The sequence below is a fragment of the Merops nubicus genome, unplaced genomic scaffold, assembly GCF_000691845.1.
Source record: "Merops nubicus isolate BGI_N331 unplaced genomic scaffold, ASM69184v1 scaffold1617, whole genome shotgun sequence".
Lineage (NCBI taxonomy): Eukaryota > Metazoa > Chordata > Aves > Coraciiformes > Meropidae > Merops > Merops nubicus.
The window spans coordinates 165,686-193,336 of NW_008622251.1; the positions used below are offsets into that span (position 1 = coordinate 165,686).

A 27,651-nucleotide genomic window follows, 5' to 3' on the forward strand; every position below is an offset into this window, starting at 1 on the left:
AAAAAAATATCTCACAGATCCAGGTTTGAGCATCATCAGAAAGAGAGTACAAGCAAGGGGATGATAGCAGGCAGGTGTGATAACCGTGCAGCCTGTCTCTGCCAGGGCAGCTCTGCTAGCTGTGTCCTGGGGGTGCCAGCCTATCTGCACTGCCCAGGAGACAGCTAACCTGCATTAGGTTACAGCATGGCTCTTTTGTTTACAACCCTCTCTCTACTTGTCTTTCTAAGGCTCCCGCTCTCCTGGTTGTTCAATAGAAGAAGGAAATAGAGCAATTGTGTAACACCTTTCTTTTTTTAACCTGAGACAGAAACTGCTTTTATTAGAGACTATGACTGGTGAAAAACAGCCCTTTCTGGTTTATTTGTGGTTATAGAAGATACAGTTTTCTCCAGGCTACGTCTAGTGCCCTACATTTTTCCAACTGATCTTGGTGTTTTCTGGCTTTGTGTCCATTCAAGGATGCAGGGCAGAACTTTTTTCCTCAAGGGAAATATTAGTGCCACAAAGATTGAATGGTGAAATGCTCATTGACTCCAGCATCTCCTGTTGTTAGGACTTATATATACTTATAAGTTCTACAGTATATACTACGTAAGTTCTAAGTTCTATATAGAAGTTCTAAGTATATACTTATATATACTGAAATACACTGGGCTCACGCGGTCCAGTATATTTAGATTTGCCCCTTTCCCCAGCTCATGCAGAAGCTGCCACCGTTCAGCTCTTCTTTCCAGGCTTAAAACAGACACAGCAAGTGCCTTGTCCTTTGCAGATTCTCTCCTGGTACAGCCTTCCTCTTTATCTCCCCTTACTGATATGCTATTCTTCTTAAAAGTTCATGCTCCAGCAAGTTTTCACCTGTTCATATTATTCTGATATGCTCCTACTTTTCAACTTTTAGCTTTACCCTTGCTTGGATGTTCTTCTCTTATTCATTTTTCAACTTCTGAGCTGTATAATTTAATACTCTTGTTGCATGCTTTACTATACAACTTTTTAGATTTTTAATTAAATTAACGGCACCTTTCCAAAACATCAACAATTGCAATCTTTCAACCTAAATAGAAAGTCTTCAGGAAGGTACCAATTAATTCTTTTGCTCCAGCTCTGCAAATGAGGAGTTTTATGTGAGACTGTCTATGCAATTCTGTAACATGCATTATGCAGGAAGTCACATTACTAAAAATGTTCTTTCTGGAGTTATAAATCTTCAGGTGATGGCATGGCTCAATTGAATGCAGTGCAATTTTTTTCCCCAGTAACTTATGGATCCAAAACGTCACACAATGAATCTTGGCAATGACCTTCACTTTAACAGCTGATGCAGTTAAATTACCATATATCACAAACATCCATATCAGCCTCGATAAAACAGCGTGGACACTAAAAAAAAATCACTAGTTGAAGGTTTGCATTCCAGAATACATCTGTGATGACAGAGCATCAGGAAAAAAAACACCACAAACCTATTTTGTAGCCCACAAATATCTCCATTAAACTCACTTTGGTAGAAACAGCTTGTAGAGGAAAGGTATTACAATTTAATACATTGACTCTTTTACTACATAAAGCTCTACTAGGCAGTTATGAACCAGGAATTCTTGTAAAATCACTTTGCTAGGGAAAAAGACCTTGACACCGGCTTGGACAAAAAAGCTGCACCTGAACTGACTGGTTTTGGAAGATGCTTGAAGAGACCATGTATACATATCATGGATGTGGCTGACATTTCAACTTACAGCCCAAAATATCCATCAGAGAGTATAAGGCAATTATATACCCTCAACTTGACAGAAGGGAGGGGCTGGAATTTGCTTTCCCAATCATTCAGTACCCTGTTTGCAAAGGGCCTGATGCAGCTCCCACGTATTAATAATGATCCTACTGATTTACAGTGATGGTTTAGGCTCAGAGAGGCTAAACACCTGCATTTTATATGAGCATAGTGGATTTCAGCCTCAACACACACAGAAGCTTTGAAACGTGCTCTGAACATCAGAAAATCTGAGCTCCTCACTGGGACAGAGTTTGCATGAAGTTTGCTATTAATAAGGTTATAAGCGTACTAGTTTGAACTGTGCCACTGATTTTAAGGGTAAGATTCTCTCAGCCCAAGACCAACAGATGTACCTAATTTGAAACATTCTGAAACCCTACCATATAACAGGCGTACTTATTTTTCTATATTTTCATTAAATTCGTTTCTGTTCTCAGTTACCTGTGTATAAAATCAGAACGAGCTTTGGGCTGAGGAAACAGAGGAAAAACTGATTTAGTTTTCTCCTTTTTTAGGAAAATAAAAACTATTACAGGAAATAATCAGAAGTCTGCCAGTTTATCTCAATCCTTTTTGTCGTATGATCCGTTAGCATTTCAAACCTGACAGCCTCTGCCAAGGTATCAAATCATGGTCCCCCTCAGCTCCTCATGCTCTGCTCCCAAAAATTGGAGGAGGAATTCAGGATTCTTAGTGAAAGAACTAAAGCCTAAAGTCTAAAGTTAGTACATTGCAGCCAGCAGGCAAAGAATAACAGGACAAACTCAGGAGGAGAGGAATAACAATAAAATACAGGAACTCTGACTCTCCCTCCACAACATTACCTAATCCTAATGCCACGAAGGAGAAAGCAATGAGAACGTGTACGCACGAGATAACCGCCTCTCAAAGCGCCGCTTCCGCCCGCTGCCAGAAAATTAGAGTTTGATTATTCAGTAGAAGCCGAGCTGATCCAAGAGTCACACCAGTGTCCAGTTCACAGGGCAACTTACCTTCACAAAGAGCTCAATTTCAGGGTCCTTTCCTTCCCCATTAGCAGGAATAGAGTCTGTCATTTTTCACCCCCAGGCTGATCTCCTGCTACTAAGTGGGAAAAGGATGTTTCAACTGCACAGCAGGTAGGTCTCCCTTCTGAACAGCTCTCACAAAGCTTTTAAAACCTCATTTGTAATGATAAAGCTCGAAAGCAGCGGAGAAAATAGTTTGCAGGTTAATAAATAAGTAATTATGATTTTTTTTTTAAAGGCAGGCAGCAGAGAAGCTTCCCTGTTACAGCTCTGTAGTTCTTCAGAGCAACAAGTGCTGCTGTGCTCTGGTACAGTATCCTCATCTGTCAGAGCTGCAGTTCTCACTGCCTGCCCAAAATAGCCCAGAGCATAAAAAAAGAGGGTGGGGTTAGCTCACAGGGGAGGAGACAAGCTCCTGGTACCTACGGCAGGATCAGTCTCCGAGCAAATAATTCTATTCTTCCCCATTTTCAGCATTTCTGTTGCTCCCTCCCTTATTCTACTGCTTGTAGCACCAGTGCTAGGGGAACAGGGAAGGTCCACAGCAGGTTTTATTGCTTTAAGCAACAGTGATGTTTTTCTTCTTTTTCTGAAGGCTGTTTGTCCTGCTTCTAGCTGTTCAAAACCCTAATATTGCTGTTGCTAAGAATGGTAAGGAAAACAAGACTAATTTCTTCACCCTGTGCCTTGGCTGCTGTGTCAGTGCAAGGAGTGTGCAGAAAAGCAGAGCCCTGCCTCGGTGGAAACCCCTCTGTGTGGGACAAAGTGGTACAGAAGCTGAAACTGAACCCTTCCAGGTGAGGAAAGCACCCTGGTGCCACCACTCCTGGTAGAGTTCAGGAGCAGAGGAACAGGAATTGGCTTGTGGAGGAGAGTGAAGAGCTTCAGGGCTCTGGGGAAATAAAATATTTAAGTCTTATAGCTATTTCTCAGTGTTCCTTTTGGGGAGCTGGTTGCAGAGGAGGGACAGAAGAGTGATGATACACTGGGGTGCAGTAAGGAAGAAAACATCCAAGGGCCTCAGCCTGCTGTTGACATACCGTTGTCATCTGTGCTTCCCTCCTTTGCCCTGCATTCCTTGAGTGACTCAGAGGTCACCACACAGCAACCCTCAGCAAGGGGTGGCACACGACAGAAAGGCCTGACACAGCTAAAAGGCATGGAGGGAGGGAGTGCTGGCAGGGGAGAGGACAGCAGACAAAGGCAAAGGACTTGGGTGGGACCTTCTCCTCATTGCCATCATTGCCATCGCTGCCTGGGGGGACGTTGTGTCCTCTCACCCTGGGAAGAACCTTCCTGCACCTCTGCCCTCCTCACCCTCTGCTTCTGCTTCGGGGCGGCTGCAGCTCCGGCTTGCAGGCAGCTCGCACTGCCAGACACCAGCAGTTTTACCTCCTCCTTCTGACACAGAGATGCCTTCTGGGTACAGTTTTGACATAATCAAACACTCGCCCTTCTTGAAAGGGCTCTTAGCCGTGTGCTTTCGTGATGAGCTTTAATTCCCTCCCGTGACCTCTAGGCATTTGACACAGGTCTAGAGCAGTGGCAGCCGACGTCTCCACGACTCTTTGGGTAAGCTCTATGGGAATTTCCCACAACAGCTCTTGCATACACACTCCATGAAGCACTGAAATGGTTAACGAGCATATCTCATTATGCTGTTGTAACTGTAATTACAACATAATCAACATTCTAATTAGTGTAAAAGTGTGCTTATGGTTTTTAGATCTAATTAGCGCTCATTCAAATAACTGGAAGGTTAACTATAAGAGAATTAAGTGTTATTACTCCTTTGATTTCAGATTTTTACATGTAATTTTTGGACTAGGCACATTAATTACCAAACCTTTATAGTATAATTATTGTTAGGCCTACCGGCAAACTTCCAAGGACATGGGCTAAGTGAACTTACATGTGGTGAAAAGAATCACTCCATTCTAATTATATATTACAGTTATAAAAGTCTGCCAAAACCCTACCCACAGTCACTGTATCTCTAAAATGCATCCTTAAATAGTATAATTATCAACTATAAGATTTGTTTTTGAAGCAAAACAATTTTTCAGCAGAACCTCATGTGATGATGCAATTTCCCTTTAAGGAGGGCTCCTGGAAACAATGGGAAGTGGGTCATCTTGACTGAGGTTACCTGTAGCTCCAGTCTCATTGAAAACACTGTTTTGCTATAGGTGAGTGCTTTGAACAATTTATGTCACAGGAGCACATATATCAGCTCTGGAAGTGACAACACTGCCAGCTACAAGAACAGTAAGGAGGTAATACCACTAATGCTAAACCAAAATGTCTAAATAAAACCAGCGTTCAAGATATCAGCACTTTTCAGATGTGATGCATGTGACCTATTTAGATGTCTATTTTAGCAAGACAAAACGTGCCCTAGAAGTGCCTACTTTTTTCCACTGGTACCAGAGGGAGCCCAGGGTAACAAGCACGGATGAAGACTTAACAGTCAGACAAACCTCCCCATAACTATTAAAGAAATCTGTGGCTTTTGTGCCTGATTTCTCTGCACATGCCATCTGCTGCTTCAGAAGCTGTGCATGCCTCGTGCTTCTGAAAGTTAAACTCTAGATGTAGCAATTTTGGTAGAGACTCAACCTGTCAAAACATTCAAATCCTTCCTTCCCAATTACTGTCTGGGTTTAGTGATGTATTATAACTAGATTGCAAGGTGAAGACTATTGTGCTGAGGTCCAGGAAAGCAGAAGGGAAACTGCAATACAGAGAAAAGGAGCTAAGCTGCCCCGAAGCTCTTTCAGTCTTGACCCAGATATCAACTACTGCAGGAATGAGCCAGGCCCCATCTGCTTCAAGATGCTTCTGGAGTGCAGTGCCCCTGGAAGGTCCTTTCCCCATCAGCTTTCACCCATGAAGGTGCACTCATGCCCTGCCCCAGGACTTGATACAGGGTGCTCAGAGGCTACAGAAGTTGTAGAGTGAATACTACACATCTGGTGTTCCAGCTGTGCTTATAGGTATCTACAGAAAGAATAACCTCATCTCAAAAAAATCCTCTGGTTTTCAAAAATATCCTTACAGATCCTCTGGAAGAGACCAAGCAAACAGAGTCCTTGTTCATATAAATGCTATGGTTTTTAAAATGGATTCTGAAAACTTGATTTAAGATAAACATTGTAGGAAGCAGTGAGTAGGAGGAAATATATATATGTACTACTTCAGGAAGCTATTCATGCATTTACCGCTTTGCTGTCATATAAAACTGGTTTATCACTTACATCTGGGTGGAACCTTTTTTACTATAATGGTTATTATTGTCTGCATGGCCCTATTTTGTGTTATGAAATCAGGTCTTTCTTCAGCCAAATTAAGGTTAAGATACTGATAAATAATTAGTACACTCTCATTTTACTGCAAAGAATGAGTTGCTTAGCTTGGCCTATCATTTTCTCACAAGTCAGAGGTAGCAGAGGCTTTGAGTTACGTACAAGAACATTAGACACTGAATTATGAACTCATCATAAGCCAAGTCATTACAGTTTCAGGTTTAAGAGATATATAAATGAAAATGAGCACATCATCTCATTAATAAAAGAAGAGGACAGCGTCGGGAAAGGAACCGCCACGTCTCCACAGAAGACCTCTATTGTAGGTGAACTCTGACACACTATCAGCTTTCACACGCCTCATACAAGCTTCACTTCCAGCAAAGATTTGTCCCAAGGGGGTGAATCAGAGGCCAAGCATCCAGAATGTAATTCTATCGTGGAGTTCTCCAGCAGATCACTAAGTTACCAAGAAGGATCAGGGCACAGAGCTCATCCATGCCCCCGTGCTCACCAAGTGCTACCATTCAGCTCATTCTGAGAGAGCAGGGCACCACAAGGTTTCCACCTCACAGGTAACATTTTTCATGTTATGAATAAACTTCCATTATGGATGAAAAGAACAAGTAAAACCTTGGTGCAGCTGCAGTAAATGGTATTTGGGGCTATGATTTTACCTGGGAATTATTCAACTGCTTAGTTGCCTAAAAAAAAACCACAACTAAGCATCAGCCAGGGACTAAACCAGCATGTTTGAATGGGTTATGAGAATAGATCTTCACAGGACAGTTCTGAATTTCTTGTGATTTGCAAATGCATTTATTGCATGCAAGTGTCTTTGACATGCTACATATTTAACAAGGAATCTATCCGATAATTTTAATTTCCTTTTGAATTACATCTACCAAGTTCTTGTTTAATCTTCAGAAAAATCAAAAGATGTCTCAGATATTTGGTGCCAGACTGCATGCTCCCCTCCCCAGAGGTACAAAACATGCAAGGATGTACAAAGCTCTTCTCATCAGCCTCATGCCAAAGCTGGGTGAGCAGCCATTTCCCCTCAATTCCAGAGACAGCCCAAAACATGTTGGTTTGAAGGAATGAGGAGAAACTGGGATTTGGTTCCTTCTTATAAATTGTTCCACGCTCAGGGGCATGGAACTAAAGACATCAAGTGATACAAAAGGCATACAGTCTAAATGTCCATGAAATGGGATGAGATGACAAAAGGTAGGTCAGAAAACTTTGCACTCCACTAACTGGCAAATTTTAGGTAGCCCACTCTATATCCACCCCCAGACACTATGAATCAGTCAGCCATGAGCTACAGCAGCCCTCCTTTACCGTATTATGAACATGGATTATTTTGTCTCTAAAGGTCTCTGGATGAAAGTCTATGGTTTACCAGAATGGTAGATCACTAGAACCAGCTCAGACAGAAGTTTTGTAAAGTTCAAGTCCAAAAGTATGAAATTATTTTTATACACAATTATGTTTTCGCATGGGTGCGGTATCAAACTTTGCTGTAACATTAATAAGCATTAACAGCTTCAGGAGGAAAGCCCACTGCTGTTCAGTAGGAAGAGAGATATCATTATGGATCATTATCTCAGTGCTCATGTTGAGACAGTCACAGCTAACCATTCACAACGAAGTACCACTTAAAAGGTTCAAAATCATCTCCTAATGCAGCATTCAGCAGAGAGGCTTCTCATGGGCAGTGGTTTATTCCATTATCTCTTTTATTTTACTATCACTCCAAAACTGTCATTTCAGTTAAAACAATAGATACTTCCAAATGGGACTGAGACTGCTCTAGAAAGTGACATTGTAGGGGACACAATGGAGAGCATGACAGATTGTCCTGAACTGTGGGTTATATGGACAATGTAGCTGATAAAAGGAGGAATGTAGATATCCTCAGACCTTGTTTTTCAAAATAAATCTTCCATAGTATCAGCTGTTATGAAGAAAGCCAGCACCACGTAAGTGTGATGTCCCCCTTGTTGTTGACCCACTGCTGACACAGAACTGAAACTACACGATTTTACTTACAAGTCTGCTCCAGAGTAATGCATATCCCTGTCCTAATTTACAAGTCTTCTTAGTGCAAGTCTCTATTTAGATTATTTCTGTTTATTTCTCGGTATGTTTTTGCCATAAATTAAACCTAAATTAATTAGGATTTAAATGTGCATGCAAGCTAGGATTAAATCCCCCCCAAGCAAAAGACCAGCACACAACACTACTCCAGTCCCAATTTATGAATTATTGTTTACAGAAAGTGTTCAAAATGGCATGCACATCTTATGCAAACCTTAAACAAGGTTTCAATTCCCTCCAGTAAATAAGGCCCAAAGAATGCACAACTGCTGCAGATTTCATTGGATGCATTTGTGTCTCACTCTTGTTCAGCAAACAACTTGGCTGAAAGAAGAAATCACTTCCTATGTTCTGACGCACATTATTGCTAAAAGATGAAGACTTCAACAGCTGAGTTTGAAATTACTCATGACTCACACTAGTTCCCCTGGGTTCAAATGTTGGCATCAGTGACTTTTAGCTGTGCCAGATGAAGCCATGAAGTACCTGCACAGCAGGTTCTGTGCATGGACTGCAGTGGATTACAGGATCCCCTGGTGTAAGTGCTATCTAGCTTAAGAAAAGGGCTTCTGGCTTTTGGCTCCCTGATAAACCCACACTTGTTCAGTGTGAAATAGCCAGGATCAACATCTTTATACCTCTCTTTATTGGCAGCAAAGTTTAACCTCTGGGGACATTATGGTACATTACCTCACCATGGGCAGGGCTGCAGGCCTGGGTGAATGCAGCTGTCTGACCTTGAGCCTCACAGTGAACTCTTACTGCAGAACTCTTCCATTCTCCTTAGAAAATTGCCCTCATTCATTTTTCATTTCACCTTTTGGTACTTCTGTGATGAAGTTTCCACAAAGTTTGCCAGTGACCAAGCTCACTTTCCTTAGTGCATCACCCCCAGCTGTTAAATGAATGGTGGGTTCTTTGGGTTTGTTATTCTTTTCCCTTCTTAATTCAACATAAATAGTTCAACAACTTGAAGCACCTGATGTTGACTTGGTGATGTTTCATTTTAATTTTTCTTTGCTTGAGGAGCCTTTTCACTGCAGAGTAAATGCAGACAACCATGATGAACTGAAGCAATGTGGTTAGTTAAGCACAGATGTGAACCCCTCTGCTGCAACTAGACTTCCACATTACTAGATTTTCACTGGTCACAACCATTCACAGGTTATTAGGACTTCAGAGACCTTGTCCCACATCCTTCAGGGAAAGAAGGAGTTGGTAATTCTTAATCTTAAGACTGAAAGTAAATCTTAGTGTGAAATTCAGCTCTGAGCACAGTCTCAGTAGCAACAAGGTCTTAAGTCTGTCAAAACTGGGAATACTGGGTAGTCTAACTAGATGTAAGACATTTTCTCCTTTTAAACAGAAGATTTTTCAAAATTTATTAATCTTTTCCCTAAATCACAAGGTTTTCACAGAGCATGTAGCATGTATCACTTTTATGAGGAAGGTGTGGCCCTTGATCACTGGCTGCAGTACCAGGAAACAACCTCACAGATCACCCAAATGTCAAAGGCCAGAGTCATCTTTGCAGTCTCACTGCTCTGACTGTGGTGACAGCTATGCTACAACTCTACAAAACTTGATGTAGATTTTCCTGGGAGACCTACACTGGTTAGAAAAGTGCTAATGAGATATGGAACTCTTTACTCATTATTAGATTTTCTACTCATTCCTAGCCAAGCAGCAGGTGAGGGTTGATGCCAGACTAATTCATAAATAGATATAAAGGTGTCTCATGGTGTTGAGAGAAAGCCTAAATCCCCACTGGAGGACAGCACCAATAAGAGACTCTCAGGTCATCTCTTGGCTACACATTAAGACAGAAAATTGACTTTCAGAGAGGAAGGGGGAAGAGCTCTGAGGGGTGAAGTTAGGTGTGCTGTAAGGATTTACTCCCCTCAGCTCTGTATCTCAACTAGATGGAAGCCACTCTTGGGACTTTCTACTGCCACTGCTCATGCAGTGACCATGATTTCTGACCAGAAAAAGATGACTTTAGACTACAGAACTACCAAACCAACATCCTCTGCAATTAGCTTGCTTGCCACGAGAGATTGCCCAATTAAAACGATTAGTAGAAAGGTAATCAAACACTCTTATGAAAGGAAAAATGGCCAAACAGTTACAAGTTACCTTTTCAGAAAATTAAGTATATTGAATCAAAGCCAGAGGCAAGTTAGCCAAGTCATCTGTCAGTCTTGCAGAATATTATAAACCTTGCAGTATATTATTATAAACCAGGAACAAAAAAAAACTCTAAAGAGAGAGAAAATGAAGCCATATGAATCCCATCGTGAAATGCTTCATAAAATAAAAGAGAAGGATTCAGAGCAACTGGAATTAATACACGAGGGAACAGTTTACTATTGACAGGGCTGATACTGCCACCTATTTTTAAGACTTCCTGATGCTTTCTCTGCTCACACCCTGTTTTCAGTCCAGTGTAACTTTTGCCAAACATTAAATGAGGAGCTCTTCAGCACAGGTATTTGCCTTCTTTATTCATCTAAAGCACTTCAGATGCCCAAAGGTTTATCTTGCAGGGCAACCACCACTGAGGTCACTGTTCCCCCAAAGCCCACAGTATAAAACAGAAGCCAGGCAGAGCTTGAAAAGGAGCAGATCTGCCAGGAAGTGACCCGATTTCCTCGGAATCAACAGCAAGCTAAGAATAGACTCCAGTGCCAGCTTAGTCAAACCATTGTCAAATAAAAACACATTTGTTTTCCCAAGTGTTCAGAATTCCATCGTTGCTGAGTATGCTCCTTACAAGGTTGATTATGTGAGTATATATACACAAGTACAACATTCTTGTACATAAAATAACAGATATTCTGCAGGCACACTTCCAAAGACGTTCCACTGGCACACCTGTCATGCTCTGCTTGGAAAACCTGGCCTTCAGTTTGTGTCTTTCTTATTTTCTTTCTTTAAAGCAGAACTTGGTGACTTGCCCACGAGTCACACAGCTCAGCGTGTGTCTGTACCTGACGAGTTAATTGTTAAGTGGAATTAAGCAGCAGAATGTTCTTTGGTCGCATATTTCCAGGGACCCAGAGAACACCACCTCCTCCCTGGCTGGCAGAGGAGGAGGGAATGCCAGGGCAGCTCTGCTGCCGGCTGGGCTTTTATACCGGGGCTATTTTTAGCTCCTACTGGCCGTGGCGAGCAGGGCCAATCGCCCTGCAAGGAACTCTGCTCCCGGCCAAACTTCACCCTCGGCTGTCTCACAGGGAGGAGCCAAACCACCGGGAACGTGCTGCTCCAAAGCTCCGCTGGTGGTTACGGGGGCTCGTTAACACACGGCAAAGCGCTGGCACACCGCAGGACGGCGGTACTTAGGACCATGATGAAGCCGCTGATTCAGCAGATAAGCACCTTGCCTACACTTGGGGAAAATAAGTACATTTAAGGTGCCTCATCAAGGCAAATCACGTATGCAATCCTGAAGTATGATATATATAGAGAAAACAACACGTAGTTTTTACAATTGTCTTTTTTATGTCACCTTGTAACTAGGCACTGTGTAACTAGAAACTACATATTTATTGCTGATTGTTTACAAATCCATGTGCTCCCCAAAGGGAAGGCAGACTGCTGCCTCTTCAAAATAGGTCACATGATGTCTAACAATTTTTTGTCCTTTGTCCAGTATATTGGTTTTTTAATAACTTTCTACAGAAATGTGAGCCTGTAGTAACTTTAGGCTTTGAGAAATAGATAGTGGGGTCAGACTGCTCAGATATAGATCTCCAGGGCCATGTTAGATGTCCTGGGGCATCCTGCCCAGCCTCCAACAGTTACTTTGCATAGGAACATATTAAAATATTTTAACCACTTCACCAGCTGAGAAATTTGCTGTTTCTCAGGTGGTATCTTGTCAGATTTATCAGGTTATCAGAGTTCCCCATTAGTTGATCTACCACCTAATGACAGACCTCCTAGAAATCTGAAGTGGACTAATTCCTTAGGACAATCTGTGTTGGGTCTCAGGGTGTGTAATTCAAACAGGTCATCTCTGAGGTTTGTGAACAGCCATTTCTAGTCAAGTTAATTATTACTCCTTCTCCATATTCAGTGTCTATCCATATATAGAAACTGAAAAGTAAGCAGTTCAGATCAGAGTTCAAGATACTGACAGACAATCATTAAAACAGGCTTCATAAATTTTACACAGATGAATCCTCAATCCCAAACATCTGCATGTACAGAGTATGCATCAAAGTACATTGAGCAATATCCTGTCTGCTTTGAACCAGTGCAACACTCTTGCTCATTTCAGCACGGCTTACATTTGCTACATTCATGCTACTATTTCTAGAAATATTACACAGAAATAGCCTTGAAACCTCACCGAGACCCACTGAGTAGGCAGCATATGAACTGTGATCCACACTGAATCCCTTAATTTAAAATACTTGTTCTTAGCCCTTTATAATATTCATCTGAACAGGTAAGTTTAATTTTCTTTAGCCCCCAAAACGGCAAACACAGAGACTGGAACATTAGGCAATGAAATAAAAATATAGTAATTAGTTTCTTATAGTTCTAAACCTTAAATCTAATTTTATCCATGCTTTTTTTATATGATATTTTAAATGAGTTAAGCTCTCCATCTTCGTAAAGCAAAGGATGGCATTTTAGTGTTGTCCATTGAACCTCCTCTTTCTTAAACATTATGATTCTTCTCTAAAGGTTCATCAGCTTTTAAAAAAAGTTCTGCTCTCTATGCTTCCTGTTCCCAAAGCACTGAAGTATTTAAGTAGAAATATAATTTTATAATTTTATTAATTTAAAAAGACTGAGAAAATGTGAATTAAAGTTACGTGCTAAAATGTTAGGCATGCTTTATACTTTTTATGGACAAGCATCAGAGCATTCACCATGCTGCAGCACTCAGCTCTTGGATAACTTTTATTTTTTAAACAATTGGGATATAAGTACAGTCTTCATTCTTAAAGAGCTTTCTTGATGATCTGTGAAAAAGCCCATGATAAGTAAAAGAATCCATGCCTGAGTCAGTGTGATAAAAATAAATAAATAAGATTTAAAAGCTAAAAAAAGTACTTTTAAGTCAACAAGTCTACTCTATGAAATTCCGGGTTCCTGAATTATTCTCCAGTACTTAACTGGAAAGTTCCTAGCTAAGAAGCATTAAAATGAGAAAGAATTTCTAATGATATTTAAGAAAAAAATAAACCCTTTATAAGTTTAAATTATTTCTCCTGGTATTCCTATTTGATGAGGACTTGCAAGTATTACTTAGACACCTCGTGGACCAGTCTCATGCCATTTCTACCTAGCAGAGGATGCACATATTTATAGAGCAATTATGTGGGGCAAGTATAAAACACCTTTGCTGGGGTCAGATTTTTAATCTAACACATTTTAAAATAAATCAAGAAGTGATACAAATACATGTGAGCAGATGTCAGAAAAAGAGATTAAATACCTACATATTCAGAGGCAAATTTTCCACTCCTTCCATTTGCTTCTCAACCATTCCTCAAGCTACAGGCATAAGGTGTGGGGGTTCAGATGCTAAGATTTTCCAAAGAGCAGTAACAAAGCCATTAACCCCATCTAAGTGTCAGTTAAGGACCCAGAGGGGAGGCCTCTGAAGCTGCTGAAGTTGCAGTTCATGGCCAGTCCCTGTGAGCACGCTTAATGCCAAGGGGACAGTAGGAATTAAGACCTGCTGGTGCTCTGCAGACAGACTAGGGAACCTTATTGTGTCTGTTAGAAAAGCATCAGTGTTGCTGCAAGGAAAAGAGGTGTCAGCATAGGTGGAAAACTGTGAAAGGCACCAAGAAATTAATGAAGCTTTTTCTGACTGACTCTAATGCGTTTATATGAGGATATTTCACCTCAAATAGAATGAAATGTTTACTTAAACAATCACAGGTATCTTAAACCATGAGGTTATTAGAAGAATCTTTTTGCTGCTTGTTTAGTCTACCTATATAAGTAGAAGCAACCTGAGACAGGATGCAGCTGTGAAAGAAAAAGGCACCTTTATGAAGATATGTGCAGAAGGGAATTACTATGACTGGCAGAAATGGAGACAGAAAGGACTGGATGGTTTAGCCCAGAAACAGCTGAGGATGTCTAAGCCTAAACTGATTTTAAAAAGCACTAAATGAAAGAATGAATGTTAATGGACCGTGCTGGCACAAGAACAAGGGTGTATTAGCTGCATGTGAATAAATGCCATTTGGAAATTAGAGTAAGGTGTTGAACCATCAGAGCAATGATGTTCTGAAACAGACTTCCAAAATGAATAGTCATGGCCATTTAGATTTTAGATTGACCTTGACCAATTTATGAATTCTGTATTATATGAGGCTGTGACAGAAAAGGTCTCTATTTCTTGTCCCAAAAGGTCACTGCCCATAAATGTTTTTCAGATTACCAGGAAGCCAAAGAAAACCCCATGTTGGTGATGGTGCAAAGATTTTTACCTTTTTGTACCTCATTTTTTATAAACATATAGGCAGGAAAATGTTGTTTTTCTCTCAGAAGATGTTTCTCGAGTTTTAATTCATTAACACTTGTAGAGTGTTTTGAGGTGACTGCACGGGAGCTGCAGTAGGAAAATCAATTAACTTGCAAATCAAAATCCTGATTTCAAACATTACTTGCCTGTACTGAAACCAGATCGCTGCACCAACCAATTCATTTCTCATCTATTTCTAATTAATTGTATCATTATAACTTCAAGAAGGTCACTGACATCTTACAACTTTATCAGAGATGTACAGCAAAAAGTCAGCTATAAATGTAACATTGATTGACATGAAGAGTCATCTAGAGATCTAAATATAAAAATCACACCTAGGCATAACAAATCAATGGCTCATTTTAGAGTGACATGCCACCTCCTATTTTTTTCCCCCTGCAGAAGGCAGTTTCATGCAAGTTCATAACATTTGCCATTAAGCAGTTGTGAGTATTTGAAAAATTGCCACTGATACAGAGAAATATTCAGGTGCTCCTTTTCAGCCACCATCACAGCACATGAGAGAACATTAGAAATATTTCAAATGGACCAGTAAACACAGCTGCACAACAGTGGAATGTTTCTCTCCAATACAGGGAGAGATGACCTTATGACCCAAAAAAACAAAACAGATTTTATTTTCACACTTAAAATTTTAACCTGTGTTTGAACTGGTACCTAGGAATTCAGACTTAGTAAATTCTGTTGACTTTTTCTTCCACTGTGGTGTCTAAAATAAAAAATAACTACAAAACACACATAGTTGAAAGAAAGCTGTATGGAGGGTGCTGTTAAAAAAGGATGAAGGTTGACTGAAATTAAAGAAAGCGTCAGTTCTCAGTCTTGGAAAGACGTAAAATGTATCAGATATTTTATCTGATTAAGTTAGGCTGCCCAGTGAACAGCCAAAATATCCAAAATTGCAACATTTGTTCACTGTTGCACTTCAGCTGTTGCTAAGTGTGGACAGTAAAAGGAAAAGGAAATTTAAGTAGCCTGGAATAAAAAAAAAAAAAAAACAAATAACAAAACTAGTCTGGAGTTTGTTTCCAGATACCCATTATCAGAATTAGCTTCTGGCCTGATCTAGTAATCCAGGCTTTGTATTTAATCTTTCCCTGGTGGCATTAAATAATATAAAACAGCACTGCACGTCTGCAGCTCAGAAACTGAATTTGGCCCCTACTGGATACAAGGAATGGAGTCCACAGAACAACCAACCTCACCCTGGAGCTGATGCCTACACTTGGCCACGTGAATCAACGTCCCGTTGCACAATTTCAGATAGCTTTTTGTTGCAAAAGGAGCATATACGTCCTGCAGAAATGCAGTTAATAGCTTACAGACACACCTTAGGTGGGGTGAGACAAATCCAACCCTTGATATCTAAACAAAACAAAGAGCAGAGCAGAAAAGCAGCTATCCTTTTGGAGACTCCAAGTAGTTTACATATCTCATTACCAGTTGCTCTGCAGGAATTATCTATTATTTTGTCTTTCTAAAACATCAGTCTCAGTAGACCTTCTTTTTAGGTGCTTCTGCAATAAACAATTAGAAATACTACAAATCCCTCTATATTTGACCTAACGAATGTATCTGTGCAGCAGTACTGTCAGCTGTTAAGTTTCCAGGAACAGCAAAGAAGTAACCAATCCACAAATCCAAACATCCTCCTCTCCTAAAACGTGGGAGCTGAGGTGTTTCAGAAGAAAAGGACACTCAAAACCAGGATAAGAGTCTTATTTTCAGAACATCAGAGAGAGAGTCGCAAAAAGGAAAATATAAGGAAAAGAAACAAGCAAATAAATCCTGTTTTAATTTTCTCTCAGTATGACCCCCGTATTTACACGGCAGTTGCTATTGCTGCAGTCTCTGTGCAGTGACAATTTCCTAGACAACAGGGGTGCCTGTTTTGAAGCTGTTGCTACGCTGCTGAGCTGCGCCCAGCCAGCGCTGCTGCCGCGCCGAGGGTGAAAAGTGCTTCACAGACCTTTCCTCAGGCAGAAAAGGTGCACGAGCAAGGCACAGGCTCAGCAGAGGTCACAGGCAAGACCCTTCCCCCTCATATCCAAAACATGAGGCGAAGGGCTGTGCCCTGCTGCTGAGGCACACGTTCTGTCCACGACTGAGTGCCAGGGAGCTGGGTGTTATCTGGAAGGGAACTGCCACCGCTGATCTCTTCACACACACACAGAGTAATTCAGATAAGCATAAAGCAAGTCACGAACAGACCCACAACACAGTTTTCCTCCCCAGAGTTACATAGCTGCTGGGCTTGCTACGGTAAGAATTCAGAGATTCCCAGTTTCCTCTCCAGGAGAGGAGGCAGCCGTAAAGCCACGCTGTGTCCTCATAGCATGCTGTGGGGTGCTACAGGTGCACCTCTTATTTTCTGAGCTAGCAGAGCAAAAGCACTGGTGACAGTATGCTCCACACCAGCTTTACAGCAGAGCAACCCTCTGACTTCAACACCATGCTCTTTTCAGGGATGGGTAATCAGAACCTGGCCACATCACGCGGAGGAACCTAATGCTCCTGAGGCCAAACGGCAGCACAGCGTGCAGGAGGGCTGCACTCCAGCTGCCTGCCAAGGGGTGACCGAGAGCTGCCTGAGCCCGTCACAGAAGCATGTCTTGGGGAAACACCAGGGCTAGAAGATGAACCTTGTAATCCTAAACAAAACGTTAAAGGATGCAGAAATATGCTGAAATACAGCAGGTACATTGCCCCCAGTAAATTGGGCAGATGATGAATTAGAGGGATGCTTGCTGTAGTAACTTTTATTTGCACACCTAAATGCACTGCCTGGACCTGAAAACCAGAGCTGAAGAAATATGTAAGTTAACTGGAGAGAGACTGGAAAAGGTCAAAAAAACCCTAAACAAACCAACGAAGACTGAAGGAAATTTGAAATCTGCCTTCTAATACATACAGAACCTATCTATTAAAATGAAAAATAGCATAATTCAGGGCTACAGAATTTTAATAAAGGAAAATATTTGTCTCTAGAAAATAATTAAGCTTTGACAGAGACTAACTGGTAGAAGTGCTGAATATGCATCACTGATTTTTTTCAAAGGATCTGTAGGGATAGTCTAGATAAGACTGAGAGCAGGAGGACACATCTTATCACTTGATAGTCCAACTTCCATTTATACACTTAATCGTACTTGTAAACTCTCTTAAGTAATGGCAGCAAAAAAAAATCCATTAATCAAAATTATCAAAAAAAAGTTATCACATTATCTCATTGGCTCCCCATCAGTCAACTCCTGCCATGCACATGTTAACTTCGGCGTGTTGCATCTTGGCTTCTGAATCTGCCAGGACTGGGGAACTCTGAAGACAGCTCTTAGATCTTTTTCTTGCTCCAGTTGCTCAGTTAACAGTATTTAAAAGGTGGATTATGATGCACTTAACCGTCTTCTAAGCTTATTCATAAGACAAAAATAATATTTACTTACTTCCATTAGGTTTATTATTAAAAAAAAGTTACAAAGAGCCAAAGTACTATAATTTTATGTACATATAAAGAGATACACCTGCCACATGGCTTCAGCCAGAACTCATTTTACTGCCTGCAAGCCTCAGTGGAGAAGATATGGTTTAACACCAGCCTCTACTGGAGGCAATCAAAAGACTGCTCAACTTGTATTGCTAAAAGGTATTTGGACACTCAATTACGCTTGCAAATAAAATTGCAGCCACCCCAAAACTGCAAGTACAGTTGTTTTATTCTGCAGACTATGAATGTAGTAAGAAATAAGTGGTTGAAAATATGAAAAACTGAGATTGTCGTTAATGCTGCTCCCTATCCCCTCACCTGAAACACCCTGCAGGACTTCCTACTGAAAGTTCCAAGTGTCCATCAATGACAGGTACTTGTTCACTTTTCATCTGCTTCTACAAAATGTTCAGTTCTGCTCAGCAAAGCACCAGCACAATCACTAATTTAAGGCTGGGCATCCACACAGGTTGCAGTTTGGTTCTGCTTTTTTTTCAAATAATACATGCTAAAAATTGTCTCTGTCTTGTAACTTCACGTCTTAAACCATTAATAAAAAGTTTTAAACAAAACTCTCTCAATGAATACCAATATCTCCATAAAAGAACAGAAAAGCCAACTTACTGGGAAAGAGCATGATTTTTGCAGTGATACAAGTGATTAATCTCACTGTCCCTGATAAGAATATGATCTGTCATTTGCCAAAGGTCAGCTCAACTTTGTGAGTCAGTGGGGAGCTAGCACAGGGTTGTGCATTCAAGTTAGAGCCCTCCAACCTTCTTGACCTGGAAACAAGGGAATGGGAAGCCTCTTGCAGGAAAACCAGAAGTGTTCTTTCTTTCCCAGCTACTGTTTTAGACAAATTTTACTAAAGGGTGCAATAATCCCAATGGAAATAGCTAGAAGCTTAAGTTCTGACCTACAGATAAGTTAAAAGCAGCATCTTTCTAAAACCAGCATTCTGAAATATAAGCACAGATATCAAGTGAAAGGACAGGAGGCAATGAGCACAACCTGAGATACACTAAATTCCATTTAAACATAGGAAAACACATTTTTACCATGAGGGTAGGACACTGGAATGCTTGCACAGAGAAGTCATGGATTCTTCATCTTTGGTAATATTCAAAACTCAACCAGCCATGGCCTTGAACAAGCTCCTCTAGGTGATCCTGCTCTAAGTAAGGGGTTGGGCTGGATGATCTCCAGAGGTGCCTTCCAGCATCTCTAAGTCTGCTACCCCAGTGCAATGATCCAACAGGCACATGGATGATTTTACACCACTGTATTCAATCTGTGTATTGTCTGCATAACAGGAGGTGTTCATTGTTGGGGTAAAGCATTACCTCTCTTCTTTTGGGGACTGTGCACAAACACACACGGAGAGGATATAACCTGCAGCCAAGCTCAGGTCACCAATAAACCACAAGGGCAATGATTTTCCTCTGGAAAGAAAATGGAGGGACTATTCTTTACATAAGAACATGAGCTTCAAGGAGAAAAAAAAAAAAAGCTAAAATTTTCAAAGAAACTCAACCTTCAGAATAAACACACTGCTAACCAGGGAAATAGAAGTGGAAAGCTTGGATCTCTGAGCAACAATTCAGTCGAGCTGTCCCATGCACTCAGTAACACAGCCTCTAGGTCAGTCAGACTTCTGTTCAAATGTCAAAGGCTTTTGTTTGAAGAAATCACAATGTTCTTGAAAGGGGATTAAGGTGGCTGTGACAAGCCTGGGCATGCTGGATTCACACAAACGTCTCCATGTTGGGACATGCTATATTCTGCTGTTAAAGGTACAGAGAACTCCTTGATGAAAGCCAGAATTCTTTTTACCTTATGGCAAATCCCGAAATAGGCCACTGATGAGGATGAAATTGCCAAGTACTAAGATGCAGTGAAAGATAAATTAATGTGATTTAAACATTTTCTTTCTAATAATACAGAATGGACTACAGGAAAGATGATCCAATCTGACTGAAACTATGGACCTAATCCAACAGCATTTGTAATAGTCTGGGGAAGTTAATTTCTATTCCAGGCAGTGCACTGCCAGACTGTAAATCAGACACCAATTAATAGCCCCACTTTCTCTGGTCTTCAGTCAGCAGCGACCTCTGTCTGACTCTCGGGCTTCCAGCAACTCCCAGAGATTTATTACTGCTACACACAAAGGAAGGAGGGAACAGTGGCAGAGCTGTCATTATTCCATAGCAAAAGCTCTGCTGTCAATGTCTGCAGAGAAGGAGCCAATCCAGAAGACAAATCCAGTGTCAGAGCAACGCTGGCCTAGGTTGGACTAGAAGGGACCATATGAGAAGGGGACTGTCTAGGACTAACAGCCACTGACACAACTGGCAGGTTTGGTCCCTATGTGCTAGAAGTGATAGTCTTCAGAGATTTCACAATTCTTGTTATACATTACTCTATGACCTCCCATTTTATAGGCTGAATTTTGCTGTCTAGATAATTAAAGATAGTGAAGCTGGATCTCCACTCCATGAGTTAGTGCTTTATTGCCTGGATACCAGAAAGAAATGAAAGCAAAAATCCAAAGATGAAATGTCATCAATTTCTCAAGTAATAAAATTCTGTCACAGGAGTCCACCAACTCAGAAGTACCCAGTGCCCTGCCCATCAGGCCTCCAGCTCCTGCTGGAGCTCACAGCATGGATCACCTGAAAGCTTCACATCTCATCTTCCAGCCAGGTAGGGATGTCTCTGGCCCCAAGGACATCTCAAAGGCACTTGGCATTCATGTCTTGGCACGAGAATAGAGTCCAAAGTCTGTGCTTCTCTCTAGACTAGCCAATAAGCCCTTTTATAGGATACTCGGCTACTTTGCACAACACAAGCAAGGAAAAGGGACTTCCTCAATCCTTCTCACTGCCAGTTCTTTCCAAAATGCCTTTCTTCTCACTCTTCAGGAGTTCAGGTTAACCCCATCATCTCTGCTTGAATGGGAGCATCTACAGACATTTCCTGTTTGCATGCATAGAGAGGACACCTTTATTTTGAAGTAAGAGGTATGTGAAAGAAGAGAGAACAGAGATTACTTTAAAACCAAGATACAACACTCATGTTGCTAACTCCACGAAGTTGCCAACAAACACAAAGTACTCAATTGCTGCAACTTCTAACACATGCATGCAGGACTACGAGCAGTAATATGAGCTGGACCCATAGATCACACTTTGTCCATGTCATTAACATGTTTTTAGCAACAGTCACGATCCAGTCACAGAACAAAATATCAAGTGGCCTCATGCATGGCTCTCACAGCCCAATTCTACAGAAACCAACAGCAAAACCCCTTGTGGCAGTGTGCAGGGAGTCAGAGCAATTCACCACCCAGCAGTCAGTAGATGCTTCCTCTCCTGAAAGTTAAACACCTTTTTACAAGAGCAGCTGCAGTCATGCTGACATTCAAGAGAAAGGGCTGAAGTTTGTCTTAGGTACACTAAGACTAAGTAACCTGGCAGCATTATCTGGTTTGTTAATTTGTTGTGGTTTTTTTTTTTTTCAAATTCATAAATATTTTAAATTTATGTAAAAATTACAACAGCAGTCCCAAAGGACTGTCACAGAAAGAAGACATGAAGGGGAAGTAACATCAACTTTTCATCTACAAGAAGATGTGACAGAGAGGAAAAATATTTCAATCACAACCTTCTTAATGCACACATAAGAATCTCAGGATTCTGTTGGCACCTTATGGATGTGCTCTCCTTTATTCTAAAAGTAAATGTAGCAAAATTTTTTTAACTTTGTTTTCCAAGAAATCCAAGATTTATAACAGAAACCAAGTGAATTATTAGGAGAGTGCACGAATTTTTCTCTCCTGATCTCCCCTGCCTCACACAAGATAATCAGCATCTCACACCAATGCAAAAGCTAATACTAAAAATTATATTTTTCTCTTTAATAAACTAAATTGACTAAATACAAACATTGCTGAAAAGACTTCCACTATGTGGTGTAACAAAATTTCTTATCCTGCTTTCAAAGCACCTGTGGAACTGATTCTGACAATCTGATTTATGTTGAAAAGTGACAAAATTCACAATCCTTTTGTTGAAATAAGAGTATTACACTCATTTCCCTTCGATAGGACCATACACCACAAGAACTTGAAAATTTATCTCTTATGTACTTAAAAGGGAGGAACTGTCAGGTCTGTGTTACAGCCTAATAAATTTTGAGAATGGTTCAATAGAAGGGGTTTTATGGAGGAAAGTATAGTGTTTATTTAAGAACACACATGTTTATGGTTCAGAAATTTAGGTAATACTTTACAAGGTTAAAGAAAGTGTGAACGACACCTCAGTAATTTATATTTAACTTGAAATTAATGAGAAATACATGTTAAAGTTGTCACAGAAATATATTAATCTAACTAATCACAGAAATACATTAGTGTAAATATTGAAAGGAAAAAAAAAAAAAAAGAAGGACCTCTTTCAGGGATGCATTTGTGGAAATTGTATTGCCAATAAACTATATCTTTAGTATTCCTCATAGCAGTAATAACTATCTCTTTAGAGCTATTCATGACTAGATAGATAGTGAAATGCAGAGACAGCTGAACTAGCTTAACTAAACCAGTCCAAGCAGTAGCAGTCTGGCTCAAACAGCAGGCAGATTTCACAGAATAAATGAATTACACTAACAACCAGAATATTTTCTCCATAGTTACACTTCCACTCAAAGTGAAGAAACCACAGGCATCTCCACACAACACAAATCTTCTCTTTCTGTGCCTTGAGAGGCAAGCGAATGGCTCGGTCCCCTGCAGCACACAGGCAGCAGAGGTGGGAGCAAAGCAGTGGGTAGCTGTATGTTACTGATTTAGAGAACACGTACATTGATTTTGGGTTCAAAACTAGTGTGTACTTAGGAGCACCCAAGGTCTTACCTTTACAAACATGAAAATCTGAGAGTCTTCCTGAAAGTTGTCAGTTCCTCCAGAGTTATTGCCAAGGGGGAACTTGAGGGAGGTTGGAGAGCTGGAAGTGCTCTGGCTCCGGCGTAGCTGGAAATCTGGAGGAAAATGGATTTTTCTCTCAAACATCATGTCCTCTATGTGTCTGTCTTCCAGAGCTGACCTCATCAGATCCGTCTCCTGGTATGGATGGTCTTCTTCAGCACCACGGTGGGATGAAAAAGAAGCAGCCTCTCCATCAGCCCCTTGCTGAGAGGCCACAGAATTACTACAGCTACCTTCAGAGCTCTCTTGATTACTATCCATGCTCTCTGGGATAGTAGTGATGGAAGAAGGAGATGCTGGATCTTCATGGACATGATGATAAAGATTGTCCCCTCTGTCTTCCTCAGATTCTGGAATCTCGTAGATAATGGTGGTGTTAACATTTTGATAAACATTGGTGAAGACCTGATCTTCCATATCTGCTGGCTACTGAGTTTTGCCTGCCTTCTGGTGTCTTAGAGGACTATAATTAAAGGGAGATGTTGACAGACAAACACTCCTCAGGAGGAAGCAGAGGCTGTGGTATGTTTTCTGAATGCTCTGCTACACATGGTAGATCTCCAACAATCATTTACTGAGAGCTTTAAATCAACAACTACACTTCCACTGAAGTAAAAGATAGGGCTCTCTCTCTCTTTTAACCCCTAGGTCGATCTGACTGCTGGGAATCGTTATCTCAGGGACTGTAATCATTCCTTCTTCTAGATACAGCCTGGCCACACGTAGTGAAAAACAGCTGAAGCACTTATCACTGCTAAAAAGCTACATTAAAAAATATGTATTCTTTCACAGGAAGTCAAAAGTAGCTTTACTGGAAACCTTATGTACATTTTGTGTAAAGAGGCAGAAGTGCAAACTTCACCCATTTGCTCATATTTTCAACACACAAAAGCCTGGCTTCAAGAAAAAGCAAGGCAAAACTACCTCAACAACACAATCATCTGCAACATTTCAGTGGTTACTTACATCATCAACAAAATCATGACCATTTATAAGAAAGTACAAATTAAAAAAAAAAAAATCTATGAAGTGGTATAGTCATGAGAAAAAGGCATCAAACTTGAACTCTTTCCAGTGTCACCACTGGTTCACTTTACAACTTTGAACCACCCTCTTCACATTTAGCAACTTTATTCTCTTATCTATAAGCTAAGGCTGAAACTGTAAAAAGTTTTGTGAGCTGCCTGGGAATCTAGGAAAAGAAAGCACTGAGTAAGCATTAACTACTATTACACATACTTCATTTACCAGTTACTTATAATCACATTTAGGTTGTATATCTGTACCACAAGGCATGGACCCAAGCTGCCCAAGGTGGGTTAATGCCACTTGGCATCCTCAATCTAGTTAGCCACCCTGCCTCTACAGGTCCATAAAGGATGGAGGCACACACAAAACCCCACTCAATCTAAAGCTTATGAATGCTTCCAGATTTAGCATAAAATAGACTGCCCATTTCAAGACAGATACACATTCCAGAGCATCTGAAACACATGGAGCTGAAACTCATTCAAGATCCAAACCGGAATTTATCAAAGTTATGAGAACTTCAGACCTTATTGACTAAAGACTTTTTATCTATATGTTTATTACATCTATATTATGTAGATTATTAGGAGAAATCTTCAAATCTAATTATATTTAACCTTTTGGATTTAAGCCAAAAGGAAAAAATAAAGGTCTTTTCCTTCTGAGCCATCACCATAACATCCTGAGCGGTGACTGCCACAGCTGGGCTGCATTTCTAAGAGAAACACAGAAGGTGGAGATTGTAATTCCAGCCCTCCCCAGCCAGAAGGGCCAGAGGAGCACACGCTGCTCCATGTGGCAGAGCAGCAGGTGCTGCCTGCCTGAGACCTATGATTGTAGTTTACTCTCCTTGTTCTAATATTGGACATTTTGGACTATGAATAAAGTTAAATATCAAAAGCAAACCAATACTTTAGCTTATTGAACTTGGATTCACCTTCTGATGCTCCTAGATAACCCCAGAAGTGCCAAAATCACTCACAACCCAGTTTAGCCTCTGTAACAAGTGAGGAAAACCACTATGGCAGAATTTCAATTCCCTGGATGGACCCAGCAGCACAGCCCAAAGGTGTGGGCAAGCACCAGAGATCAGTGAGATCTCTCCTCATGAGCACATCTCTGGCCTGATGCACCTCAAGGACTTCAAGGGCACATAACTCACACCACTGCCTAATTTCAACTTTTACTACCCACAAATTCCTGCCTGGCACACGCAGTTCATCAGCAAACATAACGAAGCACGTCCCCTCCTTACATTTTCTGTATGGAACTCAGCCACACTTCTTCACCTGGGCATCCTAAAGGAGAGAGCCTGAAACGTGTGTGGTGTAAGCTGTATTCCAAACTTTGGGCGTTCAGGACCAGCTATTTGGGCTAATGATAAGACCCATTTAAAATCATTAGCTTAAATGACTTAAAGCTCTAGAAACTTGGGAAAACCAACAAGCCAGCTAAAAACTTTTAGAACTTCAAATTTTTAAATGAATATTCTTTACTTCAAAAGAAACACCTGCATTTCTTCATATTTTATAGAAATACAAACGTATTCCTGCCTGCATCCGTTTAATGTGCTCCAAGTATGGCCTTGACAAGCAACTCCCACTGATCTTCAGCCCCCTCTTACAACGAGTGCTTGCAGGGTTAAATATGCTGGGATCATAAAAATTCCCTTCTTAGTCACTCTGCTGGCAAATATCTTGAGGAAGAGAAGAGAACACAGACACATTCATCACACAAAACAAAGAGCAAAGTCCATTTGCATAGTATTAAATCAAATGACTGATTTTTTTTTTCTCCTCCATGAATAAGACATTAGCAGGATGCAGCAGCACCTGCTGGAGGGTATAAAATATCACAGGTAAAATGAAGCATAAGAGTGTAACTTATGGGTATTGTTGAAAAATAAATACAGTTGATGAGGATTTCATTAGTCAGAAGTGTGAGCTGCTGCAGTTCTCCTTTCCTCTGCCCCCTCCAGGAGCAAAGAAAAGGACCAGTCACCTCCAAGACCAAGATCTCACACTTGTGACAGAGTAGTAAAGCCCCAGAGTAAATTTGGCTGCACTTAAGAAATTGTCCAGATGAAAATCAGGAGCATTTCACATCACACTGTATGAACCCACCGCTGGTTTACAACCCCTGTGCTTTGTCTTCAGGGAAGACACAAGTATCATTTGTGACACAATTCAAAAGTTATGTGATAACAAGTGAGATCAAAACTGAGTGCTGTGGGACACTGGTGTTCCATCCTGCTCCCCTGTGTCCTCTGCTGCTCCCTCCCTGTTCCCCAGCTGAAAATGCACTGCTCCAGCAAAGGCACAGGGCAGCTCTGTGCACCTGCATCCAGTGACACGGGACTTCCCTCCTGTGGGGAGGTGAAAGAGGTCGTATGAGGCAGGCAGGGGAGCAGAAAAAGGTCTCAGCACCTCTTTGTGCTTCATTCTCCACTGAAAAATGAAGCTCTTCTGGAGAAGGCTCAAGAGAGACCTCATTGTGGCCTTTCAGTACCTAACGGGGACCTGTAAGAAAGATGGGGACAATCCCTTAGCAGGGCCTGTTGTGACAAGGGGTGATGTTTTTAAACTAAAAGAGGGGAGACTTAGACTAGATAAAAGGAAGACATTTTTTACACTGAGGGTAGTAAAACAGTGGCCCAGGTTGCCCAGAGAGGTGGTCGATGCCTCACTCCTGGGACCATCCCAGGTGAGGCTGGATGGTTGCTCTGAGTAACCTGCTCTAGTTGCAGATGTCCCTGCTCCCTGCAGGGGGCTTGGACTGGGTGACCTTTAAAGGTCCCTTCCAACCCAAACTATTCTATGATTTATTGGTGTTTAAGCTATTTGCTTAGATCAACTTGATTCTTATCTGAAGGACAAGTACAGTAAGGGCCCCTAAATCTTCTCAGATTAATGAAGGCTAAACCCCACATTACACTATTTAATCCAGATTCCCAGTACAAGAAGACTCCTACCTGGACAGCCCTTTATTAAAGCCAGTAATTTGCATGTCTACTAGATGTCCCACAGTATTGGAAACTTCAAGTCATCCATCAATGTCACAGATGAGTGCTGAGAGTAGCTTCAGTAGTTAATAGCCCTGTTCAGAAATAGCAACTTGCTTTGATTGGAATGTTGCAGGAGGTCGTTTCCAGATGGTTATTGCTATGATCTTAGTGCTTTAATTAAGAGTCCTTCAGTTTTATTTGTTCTCCATGAAGAGACTTGCACACTTTAAGCAAAGAGCCTGGAAATCTTTCTTCATAACCTAAATAAATTGAGGTCTTTCAGTCGCTTGCTCTGAAGTATCTGTTTCCAGCCGTAAGAGAATCAAGAAAATTAAACAGTTCAAACAAACCACTCAGAGTTCCTGGAAACAGCTGAATCCAAAACGGAATGATGGTAAATGTTCTTTAGGTCAGCAGAAACTGAAGGAT

The 27,651-nt window shown here is 41.0% G+C and overlaps 1 protein-coding gene across 2 annotated transcripts in view; it reads right to left on the reverse strand.

Annotated features, from left to right (window-relative positions):
- CLIC5 (chloride intracellular channel 5) overlaps positions 1-23,606 on the reverse strand; it is a 71,896-nt gene extending 48,290 nt beyond the window's left edge. The window contains exon 1 of one of the 2 annotated variants that reach the window (XM_008944708.1): positions 23,118-23,606. In XM_008944708.1, coding sequence (XP_008942956.1) covers positions 23,118-23,606 — 489 coding nt within the window. Of the gene's footprint in view, positions 1-2,772; positions 2,836-23,117 lie in introns of those variants that run through there. The other variant, XM_008944709.1, reaches the window with a different exon arrangement.
- Between the last annotated feature and the right edge of the window lie 4,045 nt (positions 23,607-27,651).